The sequence below is a fragment of the Macaca nemestrina genome, chromosome 10, assembly GCF_043159975.1.
Source record: "Macaca nemestrina isolate mMacNem1 chromosome 10, mMacNem.hap1, whole genome shotgun sequence".
Classification (NCBI taxonomy): domain Eukaryota; kingdom Metazoa; phylum Chordata; class Mammalia; order Primates; family Cercopithecidae; genus Macaca; species Macaca nemestrina.
The window spans coordinates 134265278-134288375 of record NC_092134.1 but is presented as its reverse complement, the minus strand read 5'-3'; the positions used below and the strand labels follow the sequence as shown (position 1 = coordinate 134288375).

At 37.9% G+C, this 23098-nt stretch overlaps 1 protein-coding gene across 8 annotated transcripts in view; it reads left to right on the top strand.

The window, feature by feature from the left end:
* The window catches only part of LOC105499941 (Y-box binding protein 3), a 24673-nt gene extending 1575 nt beyond the window's left edge, over positions 1-23098 (top strand). Inside the window, exons 2-10 of one of the 8 annotated variants that reach the window (XM_011772838.2) lie at positions 2590-2653; positions 3621-3654; positions 6120-6209; positions 8520-8642; positions 12026-12232; positions 17975-18063; positions 20071-20242; positions 20830-20930; positions 22534-23098. In XM_011772838.2, coding sequence (XP_011771140.2) covers positions 2590-2653; positions 3621-3654; positions 6120-6209; positions 8520-8642; positions 12026-12232; positions 17975-18063; positions 20071-20242; positions 20830-20895 — 845 coding nt within the window. In that variant the 3' untranslated portion in view covers positions 20896-20930; positions 22534-23098. Of the gene's footprint in view, positions 1-2589; positions 2654-3620; positions 3655-6119; positions 6210-8519; positions 8643-12025; positions 12233-17974; positions 18073-20067; positions 20243-20829; positions 20931-22533 lie in introns of all 8 variants that reach the window. The other 7 variants (XM_011772837.2, XM_011772836.2, XM_011772835.2 and 4 more) reach the window with 7 other exon arrangements.

The window sequence follows — 23098 nt, the reverse complement described above, 5'->3', positions numbered from 1 at the left end:
CCTTTGGGAAGAAAGTTGAGGGAACAATGTGAGAAAAGTGTAACACCTTTCAATATTCCCCACCTTGAGAGGACTATTTTCCTCTTTTTTTTCCAGGGCTTTTACTAAGTCCCTACCAAACAACATGGTGATTGTAACCTGTGTAGGTTAAGAAACAAAATAGGCCTCATTTTACTGGACTAAAAGTTACTTAAATCTAGTCAGTAGTACATTGTGATGTTGTTTCTAGCAAATATTTATTGGAACACTTTCTGCCAGATGTCTGAGAGAGACAACCTTGTGTTCTCCAAAGCACTGTTAAGATAACATTCTTAATGATGCCTTATTTTTGTAGAAAACTTTTGCGGTTTTTCACTTAATCCTGTACTCAGTTCTGAGATTGGGAAAGCAGATACTACTATCTTTAAAGATGAGGGAAACAGATAAATGAAGGTTGATTTCCTTAACCAACTGCCTCTGCAGATCCCTGGTGATGAGTCTGATGACTTTTATCTTTCCACTCTTACTGCATCTCTCTAAAAATGAAGGACAGCCGTTTCTACATGACGCCTCAACACTGTTTGTCTCTGTCTAGTGTGTCCTGCCATCCCCTTTCCTTTGCCAAGCAAACACATGGATGCCTAAGATGTGCTAGGCACAGTGCTGACTAAAATGGGTATGTTCTAGTATTTGCAAATGGGCTTAACTTGAGTTTATAGGCACGTAGACCAGGAAAAATTGTTTTCACGAGTGCAAAAAAATTTTCCTTCTGATAAATATTATGGAAATCTATGGTGTTCCTCCCCAAACCTTCCCCTTAGTGTATATGTAGTAGGTTTATGGTTTAAAGCCAGAAGTGGGAATGAATTTGATCATATAAAGTCCTCAGAGAAGTATTTGTGGAATTACAAAACTTTTTTTTAAACTACATTGGAAAGTAAAAATAACCTTCAGCCTGGATTGAGGCTAGCCCTGAGAAGTATTTATCATCTTTTCCTTGTATTATTAGTTTTGCCTTTTTAATCAAGATTATTCCATCAACAATGCTAGATATTAAAAAACAGTTCCAGTCTTTATATTTTCCCAGGTAATTAATTTTTTGGGCAAATAAAAAGAGGCACTAAAAGCATATTATTTGGAATATTGCCTGACTTAAATGCATATGCATGTATCAAAAACGGGCCTCTTCTGTGTACATTTACATCTAAAACCTCAACTGTTTTTTTTGTCCTTTGCCTTGCTGCTCCAATTAGAGTGGCCTCAAGCGTAAGATTGCCTGGGTTTGATCTCTCCTTTGGAGAGATGAGAGATCTTTGGAATTAAAGCTGGAGAATGCCTAATCAATGTAGACTGCATAACTTTGGAGATATAAAGACATGTTTTTTGTTTTTGTTTTTCTTTCCCCCCCACAAAGAGAGCTAAAGTATTTTCCCAAGTGTATCAGTCTAGCAAAATTCAGAACTAACCCTGCCTACAACAGAGCGAGTCCTAATTACTATTTTAGTTTTGAATTTAAAAGTGAAGCCTTATTGTTTATCCTTGGAAATTATAAACTTTGTATTTTATGAAGAGACAGCATGGATTGATGTTAATAATTACTTTCATTCTCTACTGAGCCTTTTTTCTTTATTTTGTCTTTAAGGTAATCTATTATCAGGTTTCCTGTTTCATTAAGTCTAGATAATTGCTTTTTGCACTTCCTGAATTTAGACAGGGACATTTCCTAGAAGTACTGAATTTGTCATTCACGATTGATTTCAAAGATCATATATGAAATAGTTGAGATAAATATAAACCTACAAAATACAAGTTACATGAAGTTTTATTTTGTTTAGATTCCTTCTCTTAATTCTGCTAAAACCAGGCATTGTAGAGAAGTGGTCCTGTTCATGAGGTAGAGACAGCGATCACAGTAAAGAGGGGGATTTTATGGAAAATGCTTAAGTTTGATTCGCACAACTGTAGAGAGCAAGGTAAACAGAGAAACAAACCCAAATTCATCATGTGGTTTGAAAAGACCTGTTATATCATGTCTCAGGGTGGTAAGTACCGAACTGGATTGAGACAGCAGCAGTTCTATTATTATTCTTGACTCCTCTGATGGGCTCCCATTTGGCAACTGGACAAGTTGCTTTACGTCTTTCTAGAGTGCCTGTTAACAAGGAGCTACCATGTTTCTCATTCAAGTTTGCCTAATATTTCGAAGTATGAAAGTGATGTATTAAGGTCTTTCACTCTTTTATTGTAGCCCCTCTTTTGAACTTACAACATTTGTCTAGCTTAAAACTTGTAACATTCTTCTTGAACATTTTTTTTTCCTTCAGTGTTTCTCAATTTTAATGATTACAGAATTGTATAGACATAATCACTGCTTATCTTGTGACTTTCCTGAAAAGTTGAATAAGGAAGAAAGGTTTAGTCTTCTGAAAAGTGCTTCCTTAGACTATCTTGGCTTGCTCCATTTTCTTTTTCTAATGTATTTTGGAATTAAGCTTTTAAAGGTTTCTTTAGGTATGTTTAGGCTTTGTCTAATGTTATCAAGATCTTAGTGATATGAGCTTTATCTCTTTGTAGGTCAGATACTAATTTATCTGCTTAATCCTATTTTAGCCACCAAAGTCCTTGGCACTGTCAAATGGTTCAACGTCAGAAATGGATATGGATTTATAAATCGGTATGTGTGTGTGTATTTGCATGTTTTAAATTATACTTATATTGTGGCACTAACAGTTATAAATCCCTTATCATACTTCATTAATGGCTTATATAAATTTTTTAGGTTTCTAAGCACTGTAATGTTCTTATTTCTAAGCTACTGGTTGTTAGACATTACTTAAAATACATTTCCAGGACACTAATAAATAACTTATTTCGTAAAGTCTAGTCATTAAGGAAAAAAAGGAGGAGGGGATAAAATCAGAAATGGGAAGGGCCTTAGGATAAATGAGACAATATCCATAATTTCACAGATGGAGAAATGGAGTCTTAGACTGGTTAAGCTGCTTTCCTAAGGTCACCCAACTAGTCAGTACTTGAGCTGGATCTTTAACCCACTTCTGGGTTAGTCTAGTCCTATGTAGAAACTAAACTGTGGCCGCTTTTAACCATACAGGAATGAGAACACAACTACAAGATGTTGGGAGTGTATTCTGAGGTTTTTACATGATACCGACATTTTCTTTGCTTTCCCACCCTTTCTTAAAGTTCCTCCAATTTCTTGTCTCCTTTGGTGGGGTGGGGGTGGGGGACTGTTTTAAGTTTCAGTGTAAGGAGAGCCTAGTTCACAGCTGTGCCCTGTCCTTTTAACTGTCTTGCTTTGCTTTTGCTGGGAGGAAAATCTAAGGCTCTGATTACACACCATGTGATTCAGAAAGAGACAGAGGAAGGGGATGTTTCTGTGTGTTGAGTCTATGAGCTTGGATCTAAGCACTGTGGCAATGTGGAAGAAGAAGGTGGGTGGCTTGTGGAGTTAGAAATGTTTAACAAGGATTGATTTTAGGTGTCTGAATTGAGTGTAGAAAATAAGTGAAAATATATGTTGTGTTTTGAGGACTTGGGATTTAAATTAATAACACATAGGTTCTTTTAAGTTTTTCCACATACCTACTACCTTTAATTGTGAGCTTTTTGTCTTTCAACAGAAATGACACCAAAGAAGATGTATTTGTACATCAGGTAAGAGGGATTATAAATATTACATTTGCTATGTGAGGAGGGGGTATGTAATCTTCTGTCATCCCTTTCCCAAAAGTAAGTCCTGTGGATTATTATTTTAGTCTAAACTCTTTCTGTGATTTATTTTGCAACAAGAGCTCAGTTCCACATTTTAAGATTGGCAAATAATTTCTTCTGTCCTGTCATATTAACTGTTTTCAAATAGTTTTATTTTTGCAGTTTTATAAAGCAATATTTGGTTAGACCACTTTCTAATTTTTAAAGACTTTGAGTCCTTAGGCAAAAAAAAAAAGTCTGTTTCCATATTAGCATCCTGTTCTCCTGATGTGGTTCCTCCTTAGTGTTTGCCTGGAGCCAATCTGGCTTCTGCCTGGGTAAGTGTTGGTTAAAGCTCTTCTGTCAGAGCAGCTCTCAATTGAAGTAAATAGCACAGAGAAGCAGATAGTAAGATGAGAAAACTTCCAGTTTCCAGGGTAGCCCTCACTCTTGTTAAATGAGGCATGTTAGGACATATCCAGGTCAAAAGATGCAAATTCCCTTAGATTTGCAGGAAACAGAGGCAATGGGTAAGATATGGAGCTTCTCTGCTATTAGTGCCTCAGTTTTTCTTTGCTTTGATAGCCTAGGATGTAATTTATTTTGTTACTAATATATCCTAGACTTCCTTTATAAAATAGGCTAAGAGAAGGAATACTATCCTTGGTGTTCTTTTTATTTAGTTTTCAGTGAATTGTCTGAAATATGTGTTCTCAGAGGATAACAGTAAGGAAGATAGAGCAGCAGGTACTAATGCCAGCCCGTTCTCTTGCAATGCAGAAGTCCAGAATACATCTGATTTTCTGTGTTTTTGTTTCCTTCTGTTTAGGTTTGTGTGTGTATTGGAGTGGCAGTAGGAGTTGGAGAGAGTGGTATCTAGCTATGGTTTCTATTGTTTATATTTCTACTTGACTGGATATATCTCAGTTGTACCTAGATAATTTGAGTAGATTTATTTTGTTGAGATACAGTGACTTTTAGGGTCATAATAGAGTTGTTTATAATACTTGGAGGTTTGAGGTTAATAGACCTTTTGGGGTAAGAATGCTGAAGACTGCTAGAGGTAAAGATCCTCAGAAGTTGCTGTATTGGTGGCTGGCTTTATTAGCCTGTGAGTATATGACCCGATTCCAGCCCCTGGTGAGGTTGTGTGGTGAGTCACCTCAGTGTGTTGAGGCCTGCCCAGTTTAACAGGAAAAAGGGAGAGAGCCGGCAGGGAGGGGCTGTTTTTGGAATGGCTGAATGTTCATGCTGCGTGCGCGTATATCCTGTCCTGAACTGCCTTTTTTCCTCTATGGGTGAGGTCTCTGCTCTATTGGCTCACTATTTCTTTTCCCTCCTACTCGGAGTTAGGGGATGGGCTGGATTACACATGCTTAATCGCTTTGTAAAATAAGGTTGACCTAGTTCCATAGAAACTCAAGCCCCTTTAACTGTTTAGAGATACCAGCCAAAGAAATGGAAATGCATTGCAGGAATTATTTTCTGCCTTCATTGATTGAAAAAGAGAGAACAGTACCTATTCATAAGGAGATATTTAGATGTAGATGTTTAATGAAGAATAGCATCTTCACTAACCTTTTAATGTATTATAGGAAACATAGGATTTGTTGACATATGAATTGTGTGATGGGGGAAATGTTGAATAAATATCATATAGGTAGACTACAGGGATATGAATTCCCTCTCCTCCACTTCCCCCATCATCCCTGGGGCTGTTACATTTGTGACTTCAGATAAATCACTTTAACTGTTAGCCTCTTGTTAACTCATCTACAAAATGGGAGGGAGGAGGGGGGAGGCCAGATTATTGCTAATACATTCTGATTCTTGAGACAATTTTGTTTACTCTGTCAGAAATAGTTATCCCCTTGGCATTTTAATTTTTTTTCTTTATCACTGCCTCCTTTCCCCCTCAAGCCTAGCTCACATTTTAAAAATCCCTATTGAAGTGAGTAGTTTCTGTTGTCTACAGGAACCTCTATCCCTAAAATACGTGTTTGTGTGTGTATGTAAGATCTCACAAAAGCATTTTTTTGCCCTTGCTGATGGAGCTACAGCTTCATCTTTGGTTTGAGGTAATTAATACAGCTAATATGATCAGGTGATCAGCCTGGGACAGTAGTGTGTAGTCACTGCACATACTGCAATTATAGGAAAAACATGTTTTGTTTAATCTACCTGTCAAGATGAATAGCACAAATCAAGAAAGTAATGTGGAATATAGTTTTATAGTGGTTTTTTTGTTGTTGTTTTAGAGCTCCAAGTTAGTGGGAGAATGATGGAAAAATAATAATTGATCAACAGTTTCTTCAGGTTCACTCTAGTGTACTTGAAAGCAATGACATCTCTGGCCAATATTGAAATATACTTTGAATAAAATTTTCTATTCTCTTTACTTCAAATAAAATTTTTTGTTCTCTTTCCAGACTGCCATCAAGAAGAATAACCCACGGAAATATCTGCGCAGTGTAGGAGATGGAGAAACTGTAGAGTTTGATGTGGTTGAAGGAGAGAAGGTGAGAGGAAATTGTGGTTGGGTATCAAAGTGCTGGCACATAGTTTTGTTGCACAGTAAATTGTCTGTCAGCCCCTTATTAATTGACATGACTTTGGAATTTTTGTACAATAGCAGGAAGTGACTTTTATACAGAATCTTTTTTTTTTAGATGGAGTCTCCCTCTGTTGCCCAGGCTGGAGTGCATTGGTGCGATCTTGGTTCACTGCAGCTTCCGCCATCCAGGTTCAAGTAGCTGGGATTATAGGCACCCACCGCCACGCCCGGCTAATTTTTGTATTTTTAGTAGAGACGGGGTTTCGCCATGTTGGCCAGGCTGGTCTTGAAACTCCTGACTTTAGGTGATCCACCTGTGTCGGCCTCCCAAAGTATTGGGATTACAGGTGTGAGCCACCGCCCCCAGCCAGCAGAAATATTTAAACATTCTGCAATAAAGATACTTTAATTCTTATTTAATAAGTGATCGACTCTGATTATGGAAAGAAAAGCTCATTTCTCAATTTAAAAATAACTTTTATTTTTGTACCAAAGGTATGTATTTTGAAATGCAGATTAAAATTTAACTATCTTATTATTACAACTGCTTTGCAGCTGGGCGCGGTGGCCCACACCTGTAATTCCAGCACTTTGGGATGCCGAGGCGGGCGGATCTCCTGGGATCAGGAGTTCGAGACCAGCCTGGCCAACATGGTGAAACCCGTCTCTACTAAAATTACAAAAATATCTGATTGTGGTCGCACGCCTGTAATTCTGGTTACTTAGGAGGCTGAGGCAGGAGAATTGCTTGAACCAAGGAGGTGGAGTCTGTACCTCTGAGACATTGCACTCCAGCCTGGGTGACAAAGCAAGATTCTGTTTCAAAAACTAAAAGAAAAGAAAAAAAAAAACTGCTTTGGGGCAGAAGATTTCTTTTATCAAAGTAAAGTTTTCAGGCTGACTTGTAAGCACTTCTACCTACAAATAGTACATGGTAAAGTATATTTTAATCTCAATAAAAGGAAATTGAAATTGAATATTAATCATTTTGTTTTCTGTTTGGTTTGGATTTTGGGAAGCTGAAGGTATCCTGATAGACCCTAAAATAGCTTTGTTCAGGTGAATTGAATCCAAGAAGTTGAGGGATTATCCTGAAGACTAGCTACAGAAGTTTTTAATACTGTTATATATTTAATTCCATGTCAGTAGTATCCTTTATGCTTTGTGTTTAGTCTGTTATAGATATTAGTAAAACAATGTTGAGTTAGATTAAAAACACGCTAAAACTACATATCGCACAACTGCCATGGCAGGTAGTCGTGGCAGCTGAATTAGAAATTAACTGAATGAATGACAGGTTAACTCCCTGTATGTGTTCCTCCCACGTACACATATACCATTCCATAGTTCATGTTCCTAATGGCTCTCAAACCATTGTGTTTTAAAAGAAAACACTTCATTTCATTTGATGCAGAAATTTAAGTGATTATCTTTACCAGTGTGATCTCCGGGGTATCTTGTAAGTCTTTCAGATTTCCAGGTCACTCACCGGCACATGCCGGTCTGTGAGGATCTCTGATATCCCGTCCAATTCTTAAAAAATTGTTTTGGGTTGATTTTTCTTCTGTATGTTTTCAGAACTCGGGGTTTTACAAATTGATGTAGGGTGTGAAATACTTTCTCTGAAATCTTCTTGGTCTACATTTTTTTTTACATTTTTGAAACATTATCCATTTGTCCATATGAGAATAAGAATTCTAAATCTGTTTCAAGGATAGTCTAAAGAAGGAAAGTGTAAAGAAGGACTACATGTGTGGCGAATGTTATTCATCAAAGACCCTTTCTTCTTGTTGCTGCCAAAATGGGAGAAGTTTCACTCAGTACCTTTGTGCTGGACAGAGAATCACGTGAGCCCATGAATAGGGATTCTCTTGGTACCTCCTAGACTAACATAGGTTTCAACACATTCTAGGAAAGTAACAGTATCTCAGATATTTCCCATTGAGGAATAGTCTTCCTGGTCTAGCATTACTTCTACTTTGACAGTTGTATATTTGCTAGTTTGTTCTTTAAAGAGGTTACACATTGCTTTTGTGATTGGCGTAACTAGACAAGAAAGCAAAGCTCAGGTTGTGGGAGCACACAAGCCATACATGTTTAAATCAGGTTGTGAAGTGCCTTGCTCACTTTGTTTAAAACCTAGATCTGTTTTTAAACTCACAGTGTGAATTCTTAGTATGTTCTGCCAGTCTTACACTCTTGCAGTCCAAGGCTGTTTTGTGAGTTAGCTTATGTTCTTTTTAATTTTGAGGCCATCTTTTTCTTTTCTTCTCAGGGTGCAGAAGCTGCCAATGTGACTGGCCCGGATGGAGTTCCTGTGGAAGGGAGTCGTTACGCTGCTGATCGGCGCCGTTACAGACGTGGCTACTATGGAAGGCGCCGTGGCCCTCCCCGAAATGTACGTTGCTTCTGTTACTTACCAGTGATTGAGAAATTCTTCATGCATGGAATTAAGTGTATGTACTTGGAGCAGATAAATGCCTTGTCTTCTCCTGGAGACAAATGATTTAAGTGATTTTTATTTTTTCTTTAGAGGAAATTTTTATCTTATTTTTTAAAATGTTTATTATTTATTTCCATAGGTTTTTGGGAAACCGGTGGTGATTAGTTACATGAATAAGTTCTTTAGTGGTGATTTCTGAGATTTTGGTGCACCCATCACTGGAGCAGTATACACGGTACTCTAAAGGGGAAATTTTAGTGCTCAAAATTTTTAAAGAGCTACTGGTCTCGTTAGAAACTTGCCATTCAGAAGTTGTATCAGTCAGGATATATTTGGCTACAAGTAATAGACATTTAATTATCTTGGAGCAGGAAGACTTAAGGGAGACAGTGCTGAGGTTTTAACAAGGTTTCTCTTCATTTGGCTCTTTTTTCTGGCCAGAACCTAGTCACACATTCACTGGCAAAGAGGAATGCAATTTCCATCATTGACTTAACCTTGTTGTTCATTCCTTGGTGCCGACACTGTTGACCTCTAAGAAAATAAAAATTTCGTTGGTGAAAGAATGGGAAATAACTTGTGAATAGGCAATAAAAGTGCAGGCCAGGGAACTATTAACTAATTTGCCTTGGTTAAGAGGCTGTTTTATTTAGCATAGCATTTTTCCATTATTTCAAAGGAAAGAAGCAATAAGTGATTCTGTGGATTTTTAGTTCTTTAGATTGGTTTCAATGCAGGGGAAAGAGTGTGTAAGCCAATCTGGCTGGAGCTTTCTTGGGAGGCTCAGTTTATAGGAGTATTCTCAAGGCACCCAAAACGGACCCGGTATATTTGTGGTCATGAGGAACTTACTAGATTTGAATCAGTTCTTGGTGTTTCTAGAATTAGAACCAGGTACTGGCACATGGAAGAAAACTCCGAATGTTTGTCAGCACAGGATTGTGACTACCTATCTCATCCAAAGAAAAACGCAACAGAATTAAATATCTGCAGATTGAGAATGACCTATCTTTATGTTTTGATAGATTTACATCTTTCTGTTTACCTAACTGCTTTTCCTCTTTTCTCTACCATCATCACACCCTGCCCAAATTAATTCTGTCAGATTCCTTAGGACTTTGCACTTGTTTCTTTGTTTTTGCTTATCTTATTTGATTTTTAATAAGCTATGAGGGGGTAGCTAGGAAAGAGCTGCTATAGCGTTTCCTACATGTTCTCTTTCAAGTTCATCAGAGTTACAGAGCTCTAACTGTGATTATTTTGACTCCTAGGTTAATTCAAAAGTAAAAGTGGTAGAAAAACATTCAGTGAAAAATTTTTCTTAAAGACTTCCGGCCGGGCGCGGTGGCTCAAGTCTGTAATCCCAGCACTTTGGGAGGCCGAGATGGGCGGATCACGAGGTCAGGAGATCGAGACCATCCTGGCTAACACCGTGAAACCCCGTCTCTACTAAAAATACAAAAAACTAGCCGGGCGAGGTGGCGGGCGCCTGTAGTCCCAGCTACTCGGGAGGCTGAGGCCGGAGAATGGCGTAAACCCGGGAGGCGGAGCTTGCAGTGAACTGAGATCCGGCCACTGCACTCCAGCCCGGGCTACAGAGCAAGACTCCGTCTCAAAAAAAAAAAAAGCATAAAAAAAAAAAAAAAAAAGACTTCCCCTCCAAAACCTGAAAATTCTAAAGTTATGCATATAAAAGATATTTAGAAACAAAATTGTTAAAACGCTTAAGAAACAAAATTATTAAAACTCATAAGTGTAGACATAAATGAGCTTTTTTGTCGTAATGTCTAAGTCCCAACAACTTGTTCAGTATCTCTCAAAAGAGCATGTTCAGCAGTGCTGGTGCCATTATTATGCTTTGTAAAACTCTTAAAAGATTTGATTGTGTGAAATGCAAAAGAGAAAGATAAGCCTAAGAAGAAAAACAGTTTATGTTGTCTCACACTTAGTATTTTGGTAAGCATTTTCTGTGCAAATAAACATTTACATAACTGTGAATCTCATCTTTGGTAGAGGTTTTAGGAAGCGGGGAAAGGCTTGTTGTTTTTGAAGTTACACTAGTTGAGGCTTTTTTGGAGGGAGAGTTGGGTTGCACATGTGGACTTGTTCTGGAAGGGTCCAAAGCTTAAATACACTCCTGTAAAAAAAGTAATGGGTCATTATTTTGCTTTTTTTATTTATTCATTTTAAAATCTAGTTACTTCCCATTAAAGACAATTGCACATCCCCTTTAAAGTCAGACATGAAATCACATAGTCTTTGTAGGATGTTTGGTTTTTTAAAATGTAAAATGGTAATATATGATATAATTTAGAGGAAAAATATAAAATGAATCAGTAATTTCCTTTGTTAATAAGTTCTGTATTTAGAAACCTCCAGGATTAGGGCTTATTACCATCAGAGTATGGTTAAAGCTTTACTCTTAAACATATAAAGGGAGTCATGCCATAGGTCAGTGGTTCTCACACTTCTTGGATTTGGGATCTGTTTATATGCTTACATGTTATTGAGGATCCTAGAGCTTTTGTCAATGTGTATTTATATTAATATTATATTAGAAAGTAAAATTTAAAGTATTTAAAGTAATTATATGTTCATGAAAATAACAGTATTTATGGAAAAAAACTATTTAAATTGAAAAGAGTGGTATTGCTTTATACTTTTGCAGATCTCTGATGTATGGTTTAATAGAAGATAGCTGGATTCTCACATCTGTTTCTGCATTCAGTCTGCTGAGAGACCACATGTCATTGTAGCCCTTGGGAGACCATATACTTCTGAGAGAATGCCTGGGAAAGGCAAATAGCATCTTAGTAATATTATGGCAATAGTTTGACCTCGCTGACCCCCTGGAAGTTTTCAGAGATCCCATCCACACTTTACAGACTGTTGTAGGAAGAATACCACTTGGGTCAAATATGTTGGTAACATCATAAAATGTATTCTTTTTTGGCTTTTCCCTGACATTGCCTCAGTGGATGGTAAATCCTGGGAGACATGCATTTGATGGAGCTAAACATTATAAGCTTTGCAGATACTCTTTGGGTGGTGGGTTAGCTGATACAAGTTCTAATTAGATGAATATTAAATTGATTGTAGATTGATTGCTCTTGCTTTTCTGCTTCTTGGTATTTTATCTGCACAGATCTACTCTAATCTTAATGTAGTTTATCCCAGGAAATCACATGATAATCTGGGTTAAATGCATTTTGTCTGTATAATGGAAAGGATTATTGCTTTGGGGAGATTTTCTTTTGGTGATACTCATCCTAAATGGTGTTCTTTGGTTCTTTCCTTGCTAAAACTTCTTCTGAATCTCTGTTTCTTTGCTTCGCTAGTACGCTGGGGAGGAGGAGGAGGAAGGGAGCGGCAGCAGTGAAGGATTTGACCCCCCTGCCACTGATAGGCAGTTCTCTGGGGCCCGGAATCAGCTGCGCCGCCCCCAGTATCGCCCTCAGTACCGGCAGCGGCGGTTCCCGCCTTACCACGTGGGACAGACCTTTGACCGTCGCTCACGGGTCTTACCCCATCCCAACAGAATACAGGTAAAATTGCGACTGAGACTTCTCTTCAGCAATCCTCACCCTTCCGTCCTTCTCTGCCTCCTCTTCCTCCTCCTCCTCCAACACCAGCTGCAGAAACCTTGCTTATGGCTTCCTGATGCTACACAAGCTTGAGGCAAGGCCTTCAGTCTGCTTTTTCAAAGCAGTCATTCTGGTAACATTTCTAGAAGCAAAACCACGTGTTCCATGCCTATAATAGGGAACCCTCGTGGCTAAAGTTTCTAGTTGATAGAAGAATGAAAAAATAATTAAGGTAACAAGACAGGTGGAGTGTGTAAGAGCTTGGACTCTGAAGTCAGGCTTAATTTGAATCCTGTTTCTGCTACTTACTTGTGAGGTTTTGAGTAAACCAAGTTTTAGATTAAGTTCATCCATTAAATGGGGGCATTAAATGCCTGCACCATAGGGTTGTGATGGTTAAATATAAAGGATTTAGCAAAAGATGCCTACAGCATACATAACGTTTATAAAGTATTAGATTTAAATGAGATTGTGCTGATTTTTAAAGGCAACCTACCAGAATGGAGGTTGTTGATTATTGATTCTGCTTTTTTACTGCAAAATATTAGTACAGCTGTTGTTTGTTTTGTGCTTAATAAACTTTACATCAACTTTGCAGTTCCTGGGGAACTTGGAAAACTAGGGATAGGTCATCATTTTTGTTATCACTAGCCACAACTTTTTTCTCCTTAGTGTCCTTGGGGTTTCTTTTTTTCCCCCCCACTAGATGTTTTGACTGAACATTATGTTCAGTCTGTTCTTTGCTACCCTTCTCCTGTCCCATCATGCATGACTGTGTTCTTTCTTGTTTTTTTTCCTTCTACTCTTCAACAGCTGCCCCTGACAAATGTGCTAAAAATAACAAGTAGACTTACATATATGGAGAGATTGGGTACATGAGACATAGTAGCTTTAGGGCAGCACTCGGGGCTTCTAGGAAACAAGGACAGGAAAAGTCAGTGAGATTGTAATATGCACTTATTTTTAGTGTCTTAATAGTGCTTTCCTGAAATACTCCTCCTTAGTGTTTGGCGTATACAACATATGTCATGTTTGCTGAAAGCGTGGTGGTTCTTTTTCATGTCTTTTGAAATAAAATGTATTTCACCTTAGGAATTGAAGTTTCAGAGCAAAGTCATTCCTTAGTGCCACGTAAAACATGATGCACAGAAGCTAATCGAAAGCTCCTTTTGAACATGTACACTACTTATTCCCGTAACCTAACTACATTTAGTTGTGGACTGAATGACTGACTTTCCTACCTATTCCATGTCAGAAGTAAAAGTTGTCTTGATCCTTTAAACAGTATTTTTTAATAATCTGTATAATATCTACTAGTTCCCTGACTAAGTAGTCTGATTGAGCCAGTCAAGATCATCAAAAGAAAATTCCTAAAGCTCTCATCCATATATCTAAGCTACTTCAAAGTTGTCAGTGTGATGTCTTAAAAATATATAGATGGATCTCTAGGATGGTAAAATTACTGAGATCAAATAGAAAAGTCTTTGCCAACATTTTCTATTACAGTGCTATGAAATGTATTGGGCATAATAGAAAAAAATAGGAATATATGGGCCTGTGGTATTTGCCTTATGCAAGGACATAATATAGCATGATTTATTAGTGACTGAATGACTTCCATTTTTAAAGAAAATAGTTCTGTAGATTTGAAAATTAAGTAGAATCATTCACTGAGCTACTAGGTACTTGTTGTCTTTGAGAAAATAATTATATGATGGAGGGAAGGGAGCAACATTGTGGCATCTGCCAAGTGACAGATATTTGGAATTGGTTCTTCAGTTCTCTCTATAGCCTGAGGGAAAGAGTGGTTTCCATATTTTTTGTTATTGTCACAAATGAAGGAATTTGATTATTTTTAAAAATCAGCAGCTTTTATTTTACATGGACAAGAAGTGGTAGAACTTAATTTTAATTCATTTTGTTCATGTCACCCAGTCTTTCTGCCAGACTCTCATCCTTTATACACGTTAATTGCTGTTTCTGTCAGTCTTTTTTTGTGACTCACAGTTTCTTAGGAAGAAATGGCCGAGCTTACTTAGGAAACTAAAGAGAGGCTCATGATGGGGATGATGTGAGTGAAGCGGGGGAGGGTATGAGGTGAGATCTCAGGGGAGGTCAGTCATGCTGGTAGACCACTGTAAAGACTTGACCTACTGTAAATGTGATGAGAAGCCAGTAAAGGGATCTCAACAGTAAAGAAACATTTAAGAGATTATTGGACTGTTTTGTTGGGACTAGACCACAGAAGGCAAGAGTTAAAAGGAGGGAGAACAGCTGCTGTAATCTTCTCAGTAGAGAGATGAACATGGGCTGTTTTAGAGAAGCTGTCAGTGCAAGGTCTCATTAAATGGTTAGATTTGGAAGATGTTTTAAGCATATAGAGGTGTCATCATTTCATGATGGATTGAATGAGGAGTATGAGGAATGGCAATGTATTGTATGAGGAGTAAATAATACCTCTGTAGTTTTGATTTAAACAAATATGGGAATATTGAAGAAGATTGGGTTTGGAGGGAAAGGTGAAAATTCTTTGGAGGTCTTTTTCTCATAGTAAATTCACGTACAAGTGGAGGTGTTAAGTAGGCAGAAAAAACAGAGGGAAGAGGTAGGAAGTGGCTGGAGGATGGAAGGTGTAGCCTTAGATACAGTGGTTGACAGCGTTTTGGGGAGTTCATTAAGTTGTAGTTGAGAAAAGACCTAAATGGAGCAAGGGATCAAGTCCATCAGGTCCCAGGAAAAGCATGAATGGGAGTCTGAAGGGGAGAAATGGGATTGTAAATAATGATTTGGAGTTTTTTTTAATTTCTTTTTATTTATTTATGTATTTTTTTGAGATGGTGTCTTGCTCTGTCGCCCAGGCTGGAGTGCAGTGGCATGATCTCACCTCACTGCAAGCTCCGCCTCCCAGGTTCACGCCATTCTCCTGCCTCAGCCTCCCGAGTAGCTGGGACTACAGGTGCCCGCCACCACGCCCGGCTAATTTTTTTTTTTTTTTTTTTTTAATTTTTTTTTTTTAGTAGAGATGGGGTTTCACTGTGTTAGCCTGGATGGTTTCAATCTCCTGACTTTGTGATCCGCCCGCCTCAGCCTCCCAAAATGCTGGGATTACAGGCGTGAGCCACCACGCCTGGCCAATTTGGAGTTATAAAACAGGATATTTAAAGCCATAGGGGCAGGATGAGATTAACTATAAGGTGAGTGTAGGTGGAAATAGGATTCCAGGATCAAGTTCTGGGACTCACCAACAGTTAAAGATTAGGAAGATGAGGATTGTCTAACAAAGGACAATGAGAAGGAGCAGCCAAGGAGAACGTATTTCAAGAATGAAATGTGTTAAATGCTTGTTGATAAGTAGAGGAGATTGAGCTGAGAATTGATTATTAGATTTGGTAACTTGGAGGTTAGTGGTTTGGTGAAGACAAAAGTTTAAATAGAATGAACTTAAGAAACAGCAAAGGGTGGGAAGAGGAGACATATCCCCCATTGAGGTTTCTGTAGTGGTGGTCATGGTGTTTGGTTTTTCTTTAGTATGTATGTCTATAAAGAAATGGGGTAGTAGCTAGAAGAAGATACGAGAGCAGAGCAAGATGTTTGCGTGATTTGATTTGCTTTTTACAATGCAGAGTTGCCCCAGTCTCTCCCTTACCCCTTATCTCACCAACAACTTATAAAGCCATTAGATGGGCAGATCAAGGTAGGCATGTGTGTTTGCCATACACGCACATACATACACATACATAGACACACATATATATGTAATATTGTGTGTATATGTGTTCCATAGTCCTGTCTATTAAGTTCCTGAAAGCAGTGATACCTTAGTAACAGCATTGAGCATACCTGTCCCCCAATTTTTTGTTTTTAAATAACATTCTCAAACAAAAAGAATTCCCTTTGGAGAAATGGCTGATTTCAGAGCTGGGACAGAGAAAGTACAATATGAGCCTGGAACATCATGTTGTGCCAGAAAGGGAAGAAGTACTCCAAGAATGTTGGAAACATGTCAAAAGGATAGGAGCCAGCTTGAAGGGGTTCCCGTTGGCCAGTAATGATAGTAACAGATTACAACTCATTGAATAAAATAGAAAACCATGAGTCCATAAAAATATAAATAAATAAACCAATATATTGAAAAATATGATAAGGAATAGTATATTTACACACTTTGTAAGTACTTCCTCACATAGGACTCATTAATTACAAAGAAGGAAAGAGTGAACTTACAGAGGAGGACCCTGGTGGCAGGTAACCACCTTAACCACTTATCAAAGTGAACGTTGTCAGTAATGGCACAAATTGGAACTATATGCCACCTCACAGGATGCAGTGAGGAGAATGCAGTGTCACTTTTGCTGGGGATGCAAAAACAAAATCTAATCATTAGTGAACACCAAATAACCTAAGTTGAGGGATATTTTACAAAATAACTGGTCTGTCATCTTTAAAAAAGCATCAAGGTCATGAGAACCAACATGGTGGCTCATGCCTCTAATCCCAGCACTTTGAAAGGCCTAGCCGGGTGGATCACGAGGTCAAGAGATTGAGATCATCCTGGCGGACATGGTGAAACCCCATCTGTACTAAAAATACAAAACATTAGCTGGGCATGGTGACACACACCTGTAGTCCCAGCTACTTGGGAGGCTGAGCAGGAGAATCACTTGAACCAGGGAGGCGGAGGTTGCAGTGAGCTAAGTTCACGCCACTGCACTACAGCCTGGCGACAGAGCGAGACTCCATCTCAAATAAATAAATAATTGCTCCAAACAAAAAGATATAACTTCAGTGCATAATTCTAAATGGTGTTTTTGCTATAAAGGGGCATCATTGGGACAAATGGTGAAACTCGAATGGGATCTGAGAATTACATGTAACTTTTCTGTAACTTTGTGCTTATTTCAAACTTTTAAGAAACTGAAAAGTATGGGTGCTATTTCACTGGGTATATATGCTTGGATGGAAATGATAGAAAAGGCAAAAATATATAGTGAAGAATAGAGTTAACATGCTGTATCTACTTGATGAGAATAGAGAGGCTGTTGGTTTCAAATATGAGCTTGGATCACTTATCCAGGGTAAGGGGAGACAAGAACATTCTAATGTAAATACAGGGAGCTTGGTAGATTTGCTAGTGAGAATGTGGAAACTGTCTTCTGACTGTGTCTCTTTTCTTGACGAAATATGAAGGACAATATTTGGCTCCTAGGAGGCGGAAGGGATGTTTTGAGATAAGAAAATAAAGTTAAGCTATGGCTTGTATGGTAAAGAATTGCAGGCATTGTTGGTGGGTTTTTGTTTGTTTGTTTTTTAAGTTGTTCTTTCTTCCCCCTGGAAGTAGTACAATAAGTTAATTTTATTCCACTGGCTTAAAGTAACTTTGTTGTAAAGAAAAATAAAAGAGTATTTTATTTAAATAGATGAATGAGATGTATCCGATTTCAAAATGTTAAATTGATGCACGAAAATAAAGTGAGGTGCTCTGGGATTAAGCAAATGACTGTTCTAGTCAGACTAGGTTTGTCTTCCTTTTCAGTCGTTCACAAAGATTTACTCATAAATAGTTTTGTGTTACCGCTGAGAGTGCCTAGCTTTAATGAAGCATTTTATTTTTTACTTCTCAAAAATGTTCTGAACATAGCTATATGCACTGTATCTTATCCCCTGTGCTGTGACACTCACTGTCAGCTCTCATTGCCTCTCCAGGCTGGTGAGATTGGAGAGATGAAGGATGGAGTCCCAGAGGGAGCACAGCTTCAGGGACCGGTTCATCGAAATCCAACTTACCGCCCAAGGTACCGTAGGTATGTGGCATTTTCCACTAATGGCCCATTAAAGGACTTGTGTGCACATCCTTTAATGGTAGAATGAGGACCGTGTGGTTCTGTTTTAATGGACTCATTATATATCTAGAAGATGTGAATGCTTTGATTGCATGCCAGAGTTTTCAGGTGGTGGTGTGACATTTCCCCCCTACTTAATACTAGATTTTTTAGTTATCTCTGCGCCAAAGCATCATTTTGTATTCTGGAACTATAATATGATGTAAATTAATACTTAATTTTTATCAAAATAAATCAGATAAATTATTGGTGGGCAATTCTGTGGTAATGCTGCAAATGGAGGAAGAATTGAGTGTCAGAGGGTGTTTGGGATACTGAATATTGCTCCTTGAGGCAGTCCAGTAGAGGGTTTAAATCAGGGTATAATCAGATCACCTGAATTTATCTTCCTACTCCAATTCATTAGATGTATGTTCTTGGACTGCATTGCAACCTGCACAACAGAGTGAGACCCTGTCTGAAAACAGAGGTATTCTGTAGTTGGGGATTAAAGGTACTAATGCAGCTAAGATAATTAGTGTGGTACCTGATAAAGACCTCAATATGTATTAGATATTATTACCACCATTGAGGTTAATATTAGTGAATGCTGGGTTATTGTATTTGTGCTTTATTCCTTTTGAAGACTGAGTTAGGCTAGACTCCCTCCCTAAGATCCCTTTGAAGCTTTTTATACTATAAGCCTGCCCATTCTTTTATCTTACCCTTTGTGGTAAGTGGGAAAACTACAACTTCCTTCCTGAATGGTGTTTATGATACCTTGAAATGTGTCAATATGGGTTTATTAAAGGGAGAAAAAGTATATTATACTGGGAAAGGATTCTACCAATGTAATTGTAAAAGGATTGTATCCTTTTTCTTCACAAGGTTCCCTCCAGTTTTAGGCATAATCACGAATGATTAAGTACTAAGGACTTTCAAATAAAAGAGATGGCATAGAAATGTCTTATTGGAACAAAAAGGATGCAGTAGCATGTGTGAGGTTCAGCTTCGTCAGTCCCTGGCTATGTGATCTTGGAAAGTCATAGTTGACCTTTTTTAACCTATAAAAGCAGCACTTTTATACAGCTCAACCGTACACTTTATCGTCTAAACCTCTTGGTTTTCTCGTTATAAATCTCATCCACAGAATTACCATTCAAATTAAATATTTAATTTGAAAACCGACTAGCACAGACTCTGACACATAATATTGTTTCTTTTCATGTTTAATTCCCTTAGTCTCTACTAAATTCTGTTCATGGAAGGCAGATGCCAGACTACTCTTCTTCTCTTTTTTAATTTTCCTATTCTTAGTGCTTATCAAAGGGTCTGATAGGAACAGAGTATGTGTTCAGTATGTGTATGTGCACTGCAAATAGGTATTCAAATGAAAGGGGAAAATGATGGAAAATGTGTTTTTTTGTTTGTTTGTTTGTTTGTTTTTATTTCATGAAACCTCGATTCCTTTTGCTGCACTGGCCTGTGAATAATTCTAGCAATAAGTACTGATCACTTGACTTTTTTTGTTTGTTTGTTTGTTTGTTTTGTTTATTTTGTTTTTTTGAGATGGAGTCTCCGTCTGTTGCCGAGGCTCCAGTGCAGTGCCACAGTCTCTGGTTGCTGCAACCTCTGCTTCATGGATTCAAGCAATTCTCTTGCCTCAGCCTCCCAAGTAGCTGGGATTATAGGCACATGCCACCACACCTGGCTAATTTTTATATTTTTAGCAGAGATGGGGTTTCACCATGTTGGCCAGGCTGGTCTCAAACTCCTGACCTCAAGTGATCCGCCTGCCTCAACCTCCTAAAGTACTGGGATTACAGGGGTGAGCCACCACGCCTGGTCCTGATCACTTGACTTCTTAATTTTTAAAAATAAATAAAACCTTATTTTCTGGAGAAGCCCTGTCCCATTGGCACTTGTTCTATTTTGTTCTATTGGCACTTGTTCTCTTTTGTCCTGTGTTCCCTCCAGCAGAGGACCTCCTCGCCCACGACCTGCCCCAGCAGTTGGAGAGGCTGAAGATAAAGAAAATCAGCAAGCCTCCAGTGGTCCAAACCAGCCGTCAGTTCGCCGTGGATACCGGCGTCCCTACAATTACCGGCGTCGCCCGCGTCTTCCTAACGCTCCTTCACAAGATGGCAAAGAGGTCAATCCAACCAGTCAGGGTGGATTGTCTTTAATCATGTCAAACTAGCATTCTAAGAGTGGTTTTATCACATGATAACTTGACACTTAACAAATACAAAAACATTTTGCTCAAGATCTGTATATATAGGGTGTGCCTTGCACATAACACAGACCAAATATTTGAATCCAGTTAACATTCTCTGAAAGAATGACCCATACTAATGGGGATTCAGAGCTCATACATTTAGGGCTCTTCAAATAAGAGAGGCATTAATCGAGAGGAAGCTGCCTCTAAACACGAGTTGAAAGCAGTTGTATGTCACAGACTTCATGGAGAGGAGCGGTATTTAGTTTGCCGTTTGTAAGCTGTTCTTCTATGATACTAATTTTGTTTTGTTTTTTGTTTTTGTGGGGTTTTGGTTTTGTTTTGTTTTGGTAGAAATGCCAGGGACTGAATATGGTACTAATTTGTGACTCATACATAAGAGTAATTTTTTCATGCTAATTTTCCTTTACAGGAAAATTCAAACTTTGAAGAACTTTCAGTCTTGAACTTTCCACTGTCATGTGACTTTATCTGATTTATGGCTTTGTTTTGCATTTTAGGCCAAGGCAGGTGAAGCACCAACTGAGAACCCCGCTCCACCCACCCAGCAGAGCAGTGCTGAGTAACACCAGGCTCCCCAGGCACCTTCACCATCGGCAGGGTAAGCGCTGGGGCAGCCCAGTCTTGAGTTGGTATTTTCTGTTTAGTATTACTGGTTTCTCAACAAGAGTACAAATTAGTCTAAACTAGTTCTGCAGTTCATCTGTGCCAACTCTTTGTCTCTGTTGGGATTCTGTGGCAAGAGTGATTTGGTGGTTAAATATTTCTGGGATTGACCTCATTTTGATAAGCTTTGGTGAGGGTATAAGCATTCAGACGGAGTTGATGATACTCAACTTCTTTTTTCTAGACAGGCAGTTTTTTAACTGCCAGTACCACTTAGGAAAACTGATGCTGAAAGTTTTCCTAAGAAAGGCCTGGTTTTAGTAATCAGAAACAGTTTCAGAACCTGTTAAGTAACCAGAAACAGTAGAATAAACTAAAGGTTTTTTTTCCTTCCCTTTTCGTTTGATAATCAACTTTATTTATTTTGAGGCGGTGCAGCATAATGTATAAGAGCCAAGGTTTTTCTATCCAATGCAGGCTCTACTGCACCTCTCATTTGCTGGGTGATCTTGAGCAGTTTATCCTCTGTCTCAGTACTGTCTGCTACTGGTAAGAATTAGGATACTAATTATATTTACTAGGGTTGTTGCAGGGATTATTAAGTGAAATAACAGGAAGTGTTTACAATAGGGTATGGTAAAGAATAACCTCTCATAAAAGGATAGCTTGTTATTTTCTTGTCATTTTCTACTTTTTTCTGTCTTTTAAAGATCTTGGACATTTTATTTACATAGAAAGGATTGTAGCTAGAAAGATCAACTCAATTATAAGTTCTGGGCTTTTTTTTTCCCTCCTATAACCCTTTTAACTGAGACTTTAGTTCTTACACTTCTTGGTTATCACCCTTTCCATTAGCTTTTAGTTAAGAGAGAGGTTGTAAACTCGGTGTCAATGCTGTTTTTCAAAAATTGTTAACATTTCATAAATGAAGTTTTGGGATTATTATAAGTTCTTGTGTCTTAAGGCCATCTGCTTTTATATCCAATGATGTGGGATTTTAATCAGCCTTTGATTAGGTAGGCATTTGCTATGAGGGCAATATTCTGTTTTATCTTGGGTAGCAGGGACAGTCTGTCACAGAAATAAGTTCCCTATTCAAACTTGGAATTAACTGATTTAGAGTAGCATATTAATCATAAAAATGATCATAACCTTTTATGGAGTAACATTATTTCTAGGTATTGTTTCTAAGGAAATAATTTTAAATATTAGGAAAAAATATTTTTACAATTTAGTCTGTCTGACATTTGGTAAGTAGCTAACTAATTGTGGTATTTTCATATTAGGAGATATAGGGTGCAGCCACTAAAATGATTTTGAGTATTGTTCATTAGTAATGGTAATTTTCATTTATACAATTTTATAAAATTTTTGCTATTATGTACTGACTTCTGGTTTATAAAAATACTTTATTAAAAAGCGAGAGTTTCCATTTAATTAACATATTGCTTACAGATCTATACAAGATGTGTTTGTATTTAGAGCATTTGAAGTACTCTTTTTCTAATTATATGAAAAACAGATAATTTCTGCCTTTTTATTCTTTTACTCATGATTACTTTGTCATTCTTTGTAAGTTTGATTTTAATTTTTCCCAGGTGACCTAAAGAATTAGTGACCATTCAGAAATAAAGCAAAAAGCAGGCCACAACCTTACCAACACCAAAGAAACATTCAAGCAATAAAGTGGAAGACAAAGCAAGATTTGGACATTGGAATGTTTACTGTTATTCTTTAAGAAACAACTACAAAAAGAAAATGTCAACAAATTTTTCCAGCAAGCTGAGAACCTGGGAATTCCTGCACAGAAGACAAGAGAGCAGCCTCCCCAGTTTCAGCGACCGCTAGGTTTATATTTTTTTTCCTGGTTTTTACTGTTTTGGTAATATATATATTGAAGAAATATTAATACCGCATGGGGAGAACCCCAACCAAAGAAATCTGAAATATATAGTAAATGCTTTTTTTTCCGTTTTTGTTCATTTTGGATGCTGGTGCTAAACCTCCAAGTGTCATGATTTAAAAAAAAAAAAATTTATGTCCTTCTTATTTATTTCTAGGATGAGGGGAGGATAACATTTTTGCTTTCTTATGTGACTCTCTTTGAAAATGTGCAGTAAGAAGTTCCTCAAAAATAAAATTTTTACCCTTCAAAGGACAAAA